This window comes from Coturnix japonica, chromosome 9 (genome assembly GCF_001577835.2).
Source record: "Coturnix japonica isolate 7356 chromosome 9, Coturnix japonica 2.1, whole genome shotgun sequence".
Classification (NCBI taxonomy): Eukaryota; Metazoa; Chordata; class Aves; order Galliformes; family Phasianidae; genus Coturnix; species Coturnix japonica.
This window is the reverse complement of record NC_029524.1, coordinates 6,958,123-6,973,737: the sequence shown is the minus strand read 5'-3', so window position 1 is coordinate 6,973,737 and position 15,615 is coordinate 6,958,123. Positions and strand designations below refer to the sequence as shown.

At 39.4% G+C, this 15,615-nt stretch overlaps 1 protein-coding gene across 1 annotated transcript in view; it reads left to right on the top strand.

Annotated features, from left to right (window-relative positions):
* The window catches only part of CUL3 (cullin 3), a 42,735-nt gene extending 31,781 nt beyond the window's left edge, over positions 1–10,954 (top strand). The window contains exons 10-16 of the mRNA XM_015871332.2: positions 662–769; positions 2,510–2,634; positions 2,971–3,067; positions 3,874–4,008; positions 7,228–7,414; positions 9,202–9,347; positions 9,972–10,954. Of these exons, the coding sequence (XP_015726818.1) occupies positions 662–769; positions 2,510–2,634; positions 2,971–3,067; positions 3,874–4,008; positions 7,228–7,414; positions 9,202–9,347; positions 9,972–10,103 (930 nt within the window). The 3' untranslated portion in view covers positions 10,104–10,954. The remainder of the gene's footprint in view (positions 1–661; positions 770–2,509; positions 2,635–2,970; positions 3,068–3,873; positions 4,009–7,227; positions 7,415–9,201; positions 9,348–9,971) is intronic.
* The last annotated feature ends 4,661 nt before the right edge of the window (positions 10,955–15,615 follow it).

Here is a 15,615-nt window from a genome sequence, read left to right as displayed (position 1 = left end):
TAGTGCAGATGAGAATATACAGGGCATACATCTTCAGCAAGATGAATCAATGAACTGAGACTGCCCTCTTTTCTCATGGATTTGCCCAGCAATGGGAATAGTGTAGATAACATGCTGGTCTTTACCATGTGTGTGAAGCTGTGCTTTGAAGTATACAGAAAGTCCTGACTGTTCAGTGTAAATGCAGATTTTGGTCCGTATGTCCATATATGTGCATGTCACAGATTGAAGAAAGATCTGATCTTACTTTGTGCTGTGCACTTGAAAATGACATATACTTAAAATATTTGTGCATCAGAAAACATTATTTTCTCATCCTCATGTTACAAAACAGGTTAATTCATCTACATTGGTCTGTTAAACTTTCCCTTTTATAAGGTGAGATAAAAATGCAGAAATCATGCCCCTAAAAAATACTGTAATGGGTGAAAAGGGAGGGAAAATTTTGATTTATGCAGGCTGAGATATGAAAAATCTGTGGAAAATGAGAGTTATTTTGGGGTGCTTTTTTTTAAAGTTCTGAAAGTAATGGAAGTAAGAGTCCAAGTAACCACATGTGTGGAATTAGCATTTTTATGAGGCTCACAAACTGTCGCTGCTGAGTTCACGTACCAGATCTCTTTCATAGCCCTGGCACAGTGAGTGATGTTGTGTGTTTCAGACTGAATGTGGATGTCAGTTCACATCTAAACTGGAAGGAATGTTCAGGGACATGAGCATCTCAAACACGACGATGGATGAGTTCAGGCAACATCTTCAGTCGACTGGGGTAAGAGCGCAGCTTCTGTGTGTTTCTCCTTTCACTTCAGTGCAAAGCACAAACCTTCATCCAGGCGCAGGTTTTGATGTTAGCCTTCTTAAGTGAGAATCAGGATTTGGTTAGCATCCTCAAATTAAATTTCGCATAGTGTTTCTCATCTCGTAAACTCAGTTAGTATTTCCCGAAATAGAAAAGTCATTCCAAAAGCTGATTTACAGCCCCAGCAGTACCAATTTCGCTGCATAGAATCCCGTTCCAGCTCCATTGCGTCTGTTGCTACTCCTCCGCCGGCCTCCTTCCTTGTGGCCGCCAGGGGGAGCGCTGCGGCCGCCTTCCCGGCTCCTCGCTGGAGCCCATGCGGGCTGAGGCACACGAGGACAGGTACAGGTGTTTGTGGACTGGCATCCTTACTGCAGCTTCTGTTCTTCAGAATGGAATGGTATTTTCCTTTTAGGATGGTTAAGATACAAATATCAAGAAAAATTTTTAGAGCAATCCCACTATTTTATTTTATTTTTTTTGTAAGACTTCTGCATAGGATTCTTTTATGCTAAAGAAAACCTGACAGTTTTGCTTTGAGTTAATATGATGTCTGTATTTCCTTCTTAACTATGTACAGCTAATAAGGTAAAGTTCAACTGTTAACAGCTATTCTGCTAGGTCTCGTTTGAAACTGCCTTACTCTTGGCAAGGGACCAGCAGTTTGCCCAAGGGCTGCCTTTTGTTCAGCCCCATTGCCTTCTAATGACTCTTTTGGAATATTTATTTGTGATGGAAGCAGAGATGTTTCTGTTGGTGTTCGTAATATTTGAGATAAAATAGATCTCTTGTTTTCTTTAAGTATTGCTGTTAAACATCCAGGCAATTTTGCATTATGTAGGGAACAGTCAATTCTACTCCTTTTTAAACCATTTATTTACCTCAAATATGTGCAGTGCCTCCTAGAGGAATCAGAAATCTGCTGTCTCTAAATAATCTGACCTGCAGAGTCTCCTGCTGGATTCTGTATCCCAAGATATGGGTAGTGCCAAGGTCTATTTAAAGAATGATTGGTTTGATACCATTAAGGGGAAAGCCCAGGATAACATTACTCAGAATTCTACAGCTGCAATTCCAAAACCTTAAAATGTTAAGAGCTTTTTTTAGGAGACTAGATCATTTTAAGGCACTTTCCATTTGTACTGTTCTAGCAATGAAGGGATGGAAACTGAATGACTTACAGAACTGTTCTGGGTCTGCTGTGTATAATGCATGATATGTGTCACTCTGAATTTATACTGTGTCCTAATCTGACTGAGACCAAAAACCTCAGGGAAAGGTTGTCACTTTAACTGAAATTATTTCAGTTCCTGATAACGACACTTTCTTTATATTCCTGTCTTTAGCAATCTGGCTTTGCTGTACGTAGTCAAAAGGGGAAAGCCTGTTTAGAAAGAACTGATACATATGTTGTGAATTCCATCCATGATCACAGGCATTTCACTCTTGGTTAGCACTTTATTAAAGTCTGTACACTCTTAAGTGCCACAGGAGAGTAACGTGGAGCTTTTTGGTATATCATCTGACATTCTGGTGGTGATAAGTTCATTTGTTCTGTGTTGGTATAACAATGTTTATAGATATACATTCTATTTTTTCCTTAATCTGTGCATGTTCTGAACATTCTACATGGTTAAAAAAAAAAACAAACAACAAATAAATGGTAAAGCACAATCTTTTAAAACAATGAATGTTTTCTTCCGATTGCAGGTCTCATTAGGTGGTGTTGATCTTACAGTGCGGGTCCTCACAACAGGCTACTGGCCTACACAGTCAGCCACACCAAAGTGCAACATCCCTCCAGCTCCCCGACATGCTTTTGAAATATTTAGAAGGTAAGTATTAAAGCAGGCTTTGAGATAGAGGTTTTAAGAACAAACTTTCTAAACTTACCTTACAGGTATGTTTTGCCATTAGAACGAAATACATGCCATCATACTGCTCCTGTTCAGTTGCTGCAAAAATTGAGAATACAGTATTCCCATTTTTAATTTGAGTCTTTGGGGGTTCTTAATGTGATTTCTAATGCAGTGTTTTGAAAAAAGGAGGAGTTAGAAATTTCCTTAATTGTTATGGAAAGTGCACGTAATTACTAAGCTTCTACTAAGCATTTTCCACTTAATATGTAATTTACATTTTGTATTTAAGTTTTGGATTCATTTAAATTACAGATTTTATTTAGCCAAACACAGTGGACGACAGCTGACACTCCAGCATCACATGGGCTCTGCAGATCTCAATGCCACTTTCTATGGGCCAGTCAAAAAGGTAAAGTATGAAGGTTATGAGAGTGTTGCATTTTAACATTTAGAATAAAAGCTAAGCAAGTGCACACTTGTATTAACTTCATGATTTTATAAAATAAGCTTGCCCATTGATAATAACTGCAAAAAGTGCCTTTCGTGCCGTGTGTATTCTTCCTTTGTAAATGTTTGAAAATGTTTTCTCCTAAATCTGATTTTAATGTGTCACAAATCATCCCTTTTAGCTCCTTGCAGAAAAGTAGTAATTTGAATGTTGAAGGAAATTTGGTGTTTTGCTGTTTTTTTGATTGAAATAGTCAAAAGTAAAATGAAATTTATCTTTAGACTCATTTTAGTTAGTGTGAAAACATACTTTGAAGCCAAGTCTACCCTGCTTTTCATTATGCAGAGTGCTAGCAGTGTAGACATTTTTCCAAGTGTGTATAATACTTAGTATTTATATATACAGGAAAAAGCTGGAAGCTATTCAGGTGGTGGAGCAGGTGCCCATAGAGGCTCTGGGGTTTGTTCTTGGAAATGCTCAGTATTTGTCTGGATGGAATCTCGAGTGTCCAGTTCTGTATGGCCTGGCTCTGAGCAGTGGCTGGACCATGCAACATACCAAGGTGCCTCCTACCTAAAAAATCCACTGTGATTGTAAGATCACCTGCTGGAGAGAGATCCTGGTGATGCCACCAGGCAGGCATATGCCATTCTATCACATCTATAGACGGAGCTCCAAGATAAATTTCATAATGTAACTTCCCTCTTACTGAAACATATTTTGGAGCAAAGAATGAACTGACAGTAGTTCTGTTATTTTTAAAATAGGAAGATGGCTCAGAGGTTGGTGTAGGAGGTGCCCAAGTAACTGGCTCAAATACACGGAAGCACATATTGCAAGTCTCCACTTTCCAGATGACAATATTAATGCTCTTTAACAACAGAGAAAAATACACCTTTGAGGTAAGAATTGTTTGGTTTTTTTTTTCTTACCTGTCTTTCAAATAACTTTTTTAGACTTTCTTGTTCTGTTAATGAGGTATTTGAAGAACACGTGCTTCTCATTCCACTGGAGTATGGCTCAGACTGATGAATGCAGGAACCGATCAGCAGCACTGCTTTATCTAGAAACAGTTCCAGAAGAGGATATCATTTGGAAATGGAAGTTGTCAGGACTGTTGAAGAGGGTTATTGAATAGGGTTATTACTTGGCTGTAGAGCAATAGAAAAGCTGAAGCTGAAATGCTCATTTTCTTTGAGGAACCAAATCTATAGGCCCAGGGAGAAAAGGGATTTTTGTGTTGTTGCTTTTTAGGCAGTTAAAGTGTTTAAACCAGCAGCCTGGAGTGAGCTGTAGGGTTTAAAGAATGTACATCCCTTCTCTGACCCGGTGAACCAGAAAGGACAGTAAAGAAGTTCCAAAGAGGTTCCTAATATGGAGACTGGAAGGGCATTACTTGGGAAGGTTGAAGCTCATAAAAGGTGGTGGAGAATGCTTTGGGAGTGGCATTCTTCTAGCCTGCTATTACAAGGATGTTTATTTGAAACAGTTGGGATTGAGAAAGGCAGAGTTTGTTAAGAGACTCTTGAATATTACTCATGGTTTACAAAAGAGTATTTGAGAGCTCAGAAAGTTCTATGTTCTTTGTGGTGCATTGCAGTAGCATTATAACTTTGAGTGCTTCCTCAACAGAGAACTTAAAAAGGAAGGAGGATTTAACAGCTAGGTTAACAGCTTGGTTTTCCTAATTGAAATTGGGCTGGCAGCTACACTATTTTATAAATTTATTGGTTTTTTGTGAATAATAGAGCCTCATTTATATATGAATAAATAATACTTGGTATTGACAAACACAACTGTAATATGTGCTCTAAATTACAGCTAATTTATAATCTAATTACAGTTAGTTTCACTAAGACCAGATGATAGAGAACTGTCTGCAAGTGGTTAGGTTGTATATATTTGTTTTCTCTTGTTTAGGAGTTTTTAAGCTGTTCTTTATGTCAGCCTAGAACTAAAACATTAGGAAGGCATACTTACTTTGTTTGCCTTCTTTGGTGGAGTATGTGGGAGATGTCTTTCAGCAGAAAAGCTTGTGAAAATCTAAGAGTGGATGGAATTCTGTCTGCCTTCCTTGACTGTTGAATACCATAGTTAATTACCAAGTGCTGGCATACGCCGTTGTTGTAGTTAGTGTTAGAAGTTAGTGCTTTTACTGCAACATAGTGTGAGAGGATGGCTTGCAGTATGCTTGAGTAAGCAGAAAAGCATTCCTGATATGCAAGTGTTTCTGCAGATTCACAGCTGGACAGATTAATTTTAAGTTGCTTTTGTGGTTGGATAGTCTTTGCTATTTACCTCTGCTTTGTTTTCTTTGTATTCAGTGAGATTATTAACTGGGAACTTGCTAAGATTGTGAACAGCTGTTAATCCGTGTGATTGAGAGAAAAGTGAGATTATGATGACACAAGAATAATGTGTAAGGTTCGACAGAAATGTAAAGGATCGTTGCGTAGCAAGATTACTTTTCCAAAACATATGCAGTTACTGTATTTCTGTATGTCAAGGGTTTGTTTACATCAACAAATGAACAAGTGGCCATGTGGGTCCAGCTTAATGTTACTTGCTTCTAAGAGGAAAGATATTTGTGCAAGCCCTCAGAGCTTGTTCCGTTTGCATTCAATTCAGTTTCTTTTAATGGAATTTCATGTAATGCTCAGCTTTTTTTTTGTCTGAAGTTTACAAAGCAGCTCAATATTTTGATGGGTGAAATGTACAACTTTAATGATAATACTGAAAATGAAGGGAAAATACTTGGTTTTTACTATATCTTTGGGTTTCACAAGCAAGAAATACAGATGTTGTTTTAGTAGAAGTAAAACTAGTGATTATTTTAACAAAAAAGTGATGCTGGAACTTAAAAACTGCCATTTGTTCTCTTTTGCTAATTTCTGCTTGTGAAGAATTGCAGGTTGAAGACTGTATGAATAAAAATCCTTCTAGTCTTTTGTCATTTCAACATGACTTTTTTTTTCCTTCTAACTTCCTTGTGTTTTTTCTATATAATATCCAGTCTTCATGTGTAGAATTGGACAAAGGTCATGCCTAGAATAATATCTTTTGTAGGTTCCAGATGGAGCTCGTTTGGTAATGTTTTTGGAACTGAAATTATGTAATAGGTACAGCTTTTGTGCACAGCTCTATTATTTCCCTCAAAATAATGCATTTTTGGAGATGTGGGGAAAAGTAGAGCCACTAAGATGATTGGAGGGCTGAAGCACCTCTCCTATGAAGAAAGGTTGAGGAAACTGGGCTTATTTAGCTTGGAGAAGAGAAGGGGCTGGGGAGAACTTTTTGCGGTCTTCCAGTACTTAAATGGGAGCGTTTGAACAGGAGGGGAAATGGCTGTTTACATGGGTGGGCAGTGATAGGACAAGGAGGAATGGCTTTAAACTAAGACAGGGGAGGTTTAGGTTAGAGATTAGGAGGAAGTTTTTCACCCAGAGGGTGGTGACGCACTGGAACCCAAAGGAGGTTGTGGATGCCCCATCCCTGGAGGCATTCAAGGCCAGGCTGGATGTGGCTCTGGGCAGCCTGGTCTGGCGGCTGGTGACCCTGTACATAGCAGGGAGTTGAAACTGGATGATCTTTGAGGTTCTTTTCAACCCAGGCCATTTTATGATTTTCCTTTGTCTTGCAGCAATTGTATAAACGTGCCTAAAAAATGATATGCCACAGATGAGGGGAAGGGAGAGCAGAGGACCATCTGTTTTCCCCATTCATATTCATAGCTACTTTTTTTTTTGTCCAACTTGATGAACTTTTTGCCTTCTTCAGGGGGAGCATATTGCAGTACAGTTTTTCCTGTGCTTCTTATTTTTAAGCTTGCTTATGAATTCTGAAATGTTTTGCACATGTTAATGGCTCAATTGGAAAGCTACAGCATGGAAAAAACTTTGTTTTGCTTTCATCAAGAACAGGGTACACGTTTACTTGTAATAGCAATTTAATTATGAAAGGATAGCTTTTAGTTGTATGTTTCCAAACCTTGATTTCTGATGAACGTGTTAGAGGCATTATGTGAAGTGTAAGCTGGATTTGTTTTATAGCCTCAACGTTTACCCAAGTCTTCAGGTCTTTAGTGCTATTAGCTGTAAACTGATGAGGACATTTTTCTTCAGGAAATTCAACAAGAAACTGATATCCCTGAAAGAGAACTGGTCAGAGCCCTACAGTCCCTTGCGTGTGGCAAACCAACACAGCGTGTTCTCACAAAAGAGCCCAAATCGAAAGAAATAGAAAATGGACATATATTTACTGTGAATGATCAGTTCACATCTAAACTACACAGAGTCAAGATTCAGACAGGTAAGTGGCTTTTTATATTGTCTTGTCCTTAAAATCCCTCATCTTAGAATGTTGTTTTGTAAGCTTGATGTCCATATAGGCAGAAGGAAATGAGTCATATTTCTTAGTTGTTAATGGTTGTGGAGCCAGGAGTTGGACTTGATCCTTATAGGTCTTTTCCAACTTGAGGTATGCTGTGATTTAATAAATCTGATTCTAGTTGCATCAAAACAAGAACTTAAATAATGGAAGTATGGAAGTGATAGTTAATCAGCCTTCTGCTTTTCAAAATGTGAACTTAAAAGGAGATGTTAAAAGGGAAATTTGGATAGTCAAATTAAAAACATCAGGCTACTGGCTGGCTCATAAAAAAGGTAGCCTCAAGTGTGTAAGTTATTGTACTGCTGTGAAATTGAGCAAAAGCTTCATCACATGATAGAACAAGGTTTATTTCCACATAACAGTTAGCTGCTGCATCTTTGGCCATGATTTGAGTGGAGTTAATGGATGAGAGCAACTGATGGTGTGACACAACTTTACCAGCTCAGTGAAGTGCTGCTTTATGTTACATATAAGTAATATTGATATCCTTAGTTCAGAAAGCTCTCTGCATATACTTTCTGACTTTTTGTATTGCTGTAGATGCTCTTCAAAGTGTTTTGGAAAATAGCTTTGTAATTTTAGTACATCATTTTCTGACTTAATGGGTCTTGGTATGTAAAATACACAGCATTATTTGTATTTTAGTTGTCTTTTCATGCAGCGTTGGTAATTCACGTGCTGTTTATTGCGCATAATACAGCTTTGGGCTTCTGCTTAGCCTGCTGTGTCCTGGGATGTAGGTGTGTACATCTACAGGTGCATACTTGTTATTACATTGTGTGTATCCTGCTGCTGAAGCAATATCTGGGCTGACTTCATGTGCACGCACAGTGCTGTGCTCTCAGCTTGCTCACCACGTGGTGAGCAAGGGTGCAGCAACCCAGTGCAGCAGAGAGCAAGAGTGCAGCAGACCAGATCTCTATGATCAGGGCCCAAGAACATCGCTGGCAGAACTGAACAGGAGTCTGTGATAACTCCTGGAATTTTGGTGTAGTTCTGCTTTATCATCTCACAAATTTCTGGGGTAGGGGAATAGAGTTCAGAGTTCAAGGTGGTTTAAGAGCAAGTTTGATGCTTTCAGTTTTATTCTTCTTACAAAGATGACTTTTAATGTGTATCTCTTTAAAAACAATAACTACTTGAGACTTTTGAGTGAGGTACAGGGGAGGCAGGTAGTGGAAGCAGCGTGGGAGGAGGGATTGTTTATGATGATACTTGGGTGAAAAGGTTAGAAAAGGGCAGGAACAAAGCATAAAAGAAGAGAATAGAATACAAGGGTGAAAACAATTGAGATGAAGAGGATAAAGAAAGACTTTCATCTGACTGAGGAACTTCTTAAGTAGTTAACTGGTTTATGAAGAAAGCTTTGAGTCATTTGTCTTTTTAAATTAACGAATTTCATTATTTTAAAGAGAAAAATATTTAATGGGAGCATGGGGGTGGTTGTGCCTGTAAGCAGGTCTGAGCACAGCTCAAATTCTAACATAGCAATAATTAACAGATCACTACCTTGTCAGTTGCTATCAAAATATGCCAGAAAATGTTAATATGTTCTTATGGCTGTTTTTCATAAAATATGAGTTTGAGAATGTGAAAACTTGGGAAAGGTTTCATGAAATGAAATAAATAGTGAAGCTCAAGCTTGTACAACATTAATTTTAACTTTGCTAAGATACTTTGTTCTGTTTTTTTCCCCGCCCTTTTAGTTGCTGCCAAACAAGGAGAATCTGATCCAGAAAGGAAAGAAACAAGGCAGAAAGTAGACGATGACAGAAAACATGAGATAGAAGCTGCTATAGTTCGGATAATGAAATCTAGAAAGAAGATGCAACACAACGTGCTAGTAGCAGAGGTATATTTGTGCATAGTTTTAACATGGACTTGGAAAATGCTTTTGTTTTTCCATTTGATTCATGTAAGTTACACAAGTCTTATGTGGCTCTGGAGGGTTTTTGAGAGATTGTAATTAGTCCATCCTGTTTTTCCCATTTATCTAAAGGCACCTAAATCCACACCCTTTAGTTTAGAACGTATTCACGTGTACCTGACTTTCCTTCCTCCTTTACTGCTATTAAAATGTCATATTCCTGAAGGTACCAATTGGTGATGAAAACCACTGTGCTTAGCATGAATTATTTTCTGCTTTGGTCTTGTTGCTGACTGTTGGGTCCAAGATTGAGAGTTTCAGACTCTGCAGAGAAAGGGTGAGAGTGCTGCTTCTCTAACCCATTGAGTTCTGACACCTTTGCAGTCTTCCGTGGTTGTGAAACTGTTTCCAGGTTTGACCATTCCTCTCTCAAAAATGAGCAGACATCTGAAGGGAAAAAATGATGGAATAGTGCAAATTGATTCTGGTTTCATGGTTGTAGCCAGCCCTGCCTATGTACAATTGTCTGATTATTTTGATTAGTTAAGATTCTTAATGATCTTGCTTGACCTGTAATTTTACGTTATTGTTTTTAATGTTATGTTTTAGGTAACTCAGCAGCTGAAGGCCCGATTCTTACCAAGTCCAGTTGTTATTAAAAAACGTATTGAAGGACTTATTGAGAGAGAATATTTGGCACGAACACCCGAGGATCGCAAAGTATACACTTACGTAGCATAAAATGCGTTCAGAAAATTTGATTTACTCTTGGACTATACTCTTCGCATGAACTGGGAAGTTCTTTTAAATCATTAATATTAAGACGACCATCTCTTCTATTAAATTACAATACATGTTCTAGACCATTCAGATCAAGCCTTTTACTCCTTTTGAGAGTTTTCAACATGAATTGATTGAGCTTCAGGCTTTTCAACGTTATCCCTGTAGAGATCATCCTTACAATTCTTTGGGAAAATGTGAATGTGCCGCGTTTGTTTTCAATACTGTATGAAAACAGAAAAATAAAAACAAATTTAGAAAATACAGCTCATTAAAAAAAATAAAATTGTTGGAATTGTTCATTTCCCCAGATCTTCAGTGTTGATGTAAATGTGTTTCTGTAGTGATGCTTAGCACTTCGCGCATTGTATAAGTTGGGTTAAAAACACAATCACGACCGGTAAGACGGAATTCCCAGTTATATTGCTCTGCTTCAGATGTTTCTTTGACCCCAGCCATGTTTAATTTAAATATTTGGTAACCTTTTGAAGACCCAAGAATACAACTTGAGCATGTTTCACTCTTCCAGCTGCACTCATTGTTTGAACAACATGAATCAGGAACTACTGGGGGCTCAGAGTAGACCATAACAATTTTGACTTTCCCTTCTGTAATTTGAGTTCTTCTAAATTATACTCTAGGTTTGTTCTGGTTTCTTCATAGGAAAAAGGAGAAGATATTAGTGTGTATAAACTGTATAATACTTTTTGCTGTTGTACTCACTGCTGATGGTGGATTGTACAGGGCGATGTTTTTATTTCACTAAATGTAGACAAAATTTTAAAATAAATGGATCTAGTGTACACAAACAATTCAAGTGTGGTAGAGTGCAGGAATGGCAACGTTTGGAACTGAATACTGTCCTCTGGGGAACCGTACTGGGATTATATTTTGTCAGTTAATACTGTAGATGGATCTGTAGCCCCAGGGTTTCCCATCATAAGTACGTATTTCAGGAGATTAAAGTGAAGCCAGTGTGCACTGTTTGCTTTTAAAAATGCATTTTAATCATGCAATAAAAAAAAAAATGTTACTGTAATGAAACTTTCAGTTCTTAAACCAAAGCTTTTATCCTTCTTGTCAGCGTGCTGCAAAAATAGATTTAAAATTGCAGTTCAGTGGCACCATTATTCTCATAGAATTTGTTTGAAGCGTGCATTGTACTGCAGGGTTTTTATTAAACTGCTTTTCTGACGTTGCAATGCAGGTGGCATATTGCACAGTTTTTCTGCTGTAAGTATTTGTTTTAATTTGATGCTGGTGGGTTTTTTTTTGTTCACATTGTTTTCATCCGTAGATACTGAAACGTGTATTTGGGATGGACTTCCCAAAATGTGGAGCTGGAAGTGAAGCAAGAAAGGAAGTTGGTTGTAGAGCACTACAGTACTGCCAGATTATTTCTTTGTTAGCTGTGTTAAGCAAATCACAGCTGTGTAATGTAGCAGTTCACCTGAAGTGTATTTTTGGTAATGTACCTCCAGTTTTCATCCCTCTCTATGACCTGTTAAGATGAAAAGCCTGACTGTTGTTCAATGGTGGGTTGCTTCAAAGGAGGAGGAGGACTGGAATTGGGATGGTTTCAGCCCTATTTATTCGGCGGCCTGTTTTGTTGTTTTTTGTTTTTAATAAGGTCTTTACTGAAGTTTACTAAGTAAAAATAAGACTTTTCCCTATTTTGGGACTGACTTTCACTTAAGTAGAAGGAAGGTAACTGAAGAGGAGCTTAACCTGCTGTTGTTCATGAAGAATCCAGCTAGGCCATCAGGCTGTGCTTAAAGTGAATTTGGAGGCAGTTATTACAATGCCTGTATGTCTGTACAGGGTATTTTCTGGTGACATTAGAAAACTAATAATTGTCTAGCCAGTCTAGTTTTGGATTGTGTCTTAAAGTCTTCCTAAAATTGTAACTAGTTCTTCTGTGCGTTGGTATTAAGACTTCTTTTTCTGCATATCTTAGTCCTTAATAGCATTTATTTGGCAATTTTATGTTAATGCTTTCCTACGTGCTTTTCAGGAAGGAGTGAGTTCACAGCCTTTTCCTCTGTGCTTTAGAGTTATTAATGTTGCTCTCCATGACAGTAGGACTTTGTGTTGCAGTTGTAATTTTGCTGTGCATCAGCTGACGCTTTCTGCCTCTGGTTGCTTTGCTCTTGGCAAGCATGAAGTTGGATGTCTCAAGCCTGAATGTTAGATGAGCAGCTGTCTAGCTATGTTTAAGGAGTGGATAGGACTGAGATGCTGGGTTTTTTTAATCTTATTTTTTTGGCCAGCTTTGCATGCCAGAGTTGTTAAAGGAATAACAGATGGCGATAGCTATTTCAGTAACAAATACCAGAGTATCGTTTCCATTTCAAGTTTAATAGAATTTTAGAGACACTGAATGTTCAGGAAGGGACTTCTACTGAAGTCACCTTTTAGAAATGTCTTTGCAGTTGATTAACCAGATCACAGTAACAAGGAGCTCAAGATGGAAGGGTGAAAACTTTGATCAGACACATCTGAACAAGGTATCGCTATGACTCTGCTTAAGGTGAGTTTGATGCCTGTGCCTTTACTTTGATTTGTGTACATTAGTGAATCGTGTGATTCGGTGATTAGTGAGATTTCTTTTAGATTCCATAGTAGAATTCTTCTGCTTCTTACCTGATTTCACTTTTGGTCTTTCTTTCTTAATTCACCTTTAAACTTACTTGTAACTTGCTTAAAAGCTCATGAATAGGACTTTGCTGTGAGCATCTTAAAGCTTTCAGTGCAAATCGCTTTCTGTGCTCCTTACTTTTGGTCAATGAGAATTTGGCAGCTGCCCTATGAATTACTTTTCTGGACTTGAAAACAACAAAAGCATTGAACTAAATAATTTGGATGACTCAAATCTGTTTATTCGCATATGTCATAAGCAGGGTAGCGTGGCAGCTGGTAGGTGGCATGTTGTATATTTTCAAGTCACTGATTTCTGTGTGTAAAGCTTTTCTTTTGTGAGCTGCCATAAGAATTGTGCTATGAAAGTGCAGTGTAGATGCAGTCTTATCCAAGGCAGTTATGCTGTCTCTCCAAGTGGGCTGTTAGCATTATTGTTCCTTTGTTGGCTGGTTTGCTTCTTTAACCTTGATTTTAATCCTGGTTATTTATGAATTTCTTGAGATTGGTACCTCAGCTGTGATCATTTTGTATTCATACTTTCAAAGATACAGCTTCAGCTCTTGCTTTAAGCAGCTTGCCATTGTATTTACATCTAACAAATTTCTTTATTTTTACAGACTTTGAAATGAAGCCAAGTTTTTAAGGGGCAGTATTTTTACTGAAACTTCAAGGAATAGACAGAATAGTGAGGTCCCAGCTGTGCTGGAAATGTATCTGTTGAAAAAGGCCGTAGCCCTTGCTTTCTGCTGTAACAAATAGAGGACTTGATTCAGCATGGTCAGCTCTTCAGAGCAAAGCAGTGGCTGTGGGTTCTTTGCCTGTGTTTTCAAATGCACACCTCCGATGCCTGCCATCCCTCTGCTGGGAGGAGCTGATACCCGCACACCACAGGCCAAACTGCTGAAGAAGCCACTTGGCATCACAGTGGGTGAGTGTGAACATGGAGATATGGCTGACTTTGCTCAGGTGAGCTTTTATTAGTCCTGAGAGTGAGAAATCCTGTCTCTTGGTGGATTGCTCATCAGCACCCCGTGTGGTGTGGCCTCTGCTCACTGCTGCTGCCCTTGGGAGGGCTTCTCTTGAGACATCTTCAGCCGTGCTGAATGTAAGCTCCTTACATAACTCGCTGGATCCTTTGTCTTCTTACTGTGATCCTACATGTCTATGCATTGATGAGGCTGCCTCTTCCCCTGCCTGCCCCAGGAGGAAGCTCAGGAAACTCCTTTTTGTTTGACCTCTTGTGTGCCTTGAAAGCCTGTCTGCTGTGTGTGTTTCCTAGGGCTGAGCCTTGAGTTGCTGTGTCCTGCTGACAGCGGGACTGAGCTAACCTGCTCTGATTGTGGCTCCATTTTTGTCTTGTTTTCTGCTTGGATCCTGATTTACCATGTGTGATGAGCTCTGTTTTCTGTGTCCAGTTGCTGATAGATCCCTGCCAGATCCTTTTTACTAGCTGGTTAAAAAGGAGAACTAAGGGACTACTTGGGAGAGAAGTCCCCTGTCGTAAGTGCAGTAGGTCAGACTGCTGGGGTTTTACTTTCCTCAGAACTGATGAATTTGGAGGCACGGTGCTTGGGGCAGGAGGCAGGCTGCAAAGCTTATTGTGCTCAAGTAGGGCCCTACTTCTGCTTTTTGTCTGAGTGCTGCTGTCGATGGCTGTCATTGGCCTTGGTGCAGGAAGAAATTGAAATCGGCAGGAAAAAAAAATGTCTTGAAGGCTAACGAGCCCAAGACAGTGCCGGGATTTAATGAGGGCTGCTTCTGTGATGCTGAGGTAATTCAGGCACCCTCCTGGAAGTTAATTACCGATGGTCTGCAATGCCTGAACCTTTGCCGTGTTGCTTCATTACAGAAGTTACAATGAATTTATTAAATCCTGCGGTGCGTCATCAGTCCTTGGGTGTCAGCTGGAGTGAAGGGCTCAGCACCTCAGGGCTGGGAGCAATCAAAGAGCTCATTATGGAAAGGAGTTATAATTCTGCTGTGCCCTTGCACTACAAGCCTTGAAACACATCACAGACCATATTCTGAGCCTCACACAATACAGTACTTGTTGGCTGTTTGCACTGGGCATTTATTTATGCTGGGCTTACTGATGTTCTATATTGGTGGTCAGTACGTCCCTCACGTGCTCTTACTCAGGTCAGCAATGCACAGCATGCCGTACCCTGTGCTGTGCTGCATGTTGCTGCTGTGTGTGGATGGTGTTCCGGGGCATTGTGGGAGCGCAGGCTGATTTTTCACATAGGGCTGAGCTGCTGTTCTCCTAATCTCTTACAGCAATCTTTCTTGGCATGCTGGGTAGGTCACAGTGAATAATGTGCTTTTCCGCTTGGCAGCCAGACTGGAAAGCTGGGGGAAGGGGAAGCAGAGGGAAAGTCAGGAGCTGCTCACATTTAGGGCAGCCTGCCTCTTTGTACCCTTCCCTGTAGCAAAGAGTTGATGAATCGCTTCCTTTTTCGGTGTTTCAGTAATACTCTGTGTTGTTCAGAGCTCATTTACAGCGCTGTAATGTTTTGAACACTCGCAGCCTTCGCTCTTCCTGTGATTGTCCAAGGGTTGGATGTTTTTGTCTCTGTCCCAACAGTTACTACTTGTTGGAAGTGCTGCAGCTATCTTTCTTAAGACCTTACATTACTTTGGTCTCATGACTGTATTTCTATTACTGAGTGTGATCTTTAAATAAAAGAAACGTGAAGCTCAGGTCCCTGTACCGTTAAACCCTGGAGATTTTCTTCAGGTGCATATAAAGCTAGGGCTGTATTTAATTAAAGGAGTTGGGGGGGGGGAGGAATAGTTCAAGTCCAGTGTTCTGGATAGCAGACCCCTGACCCTT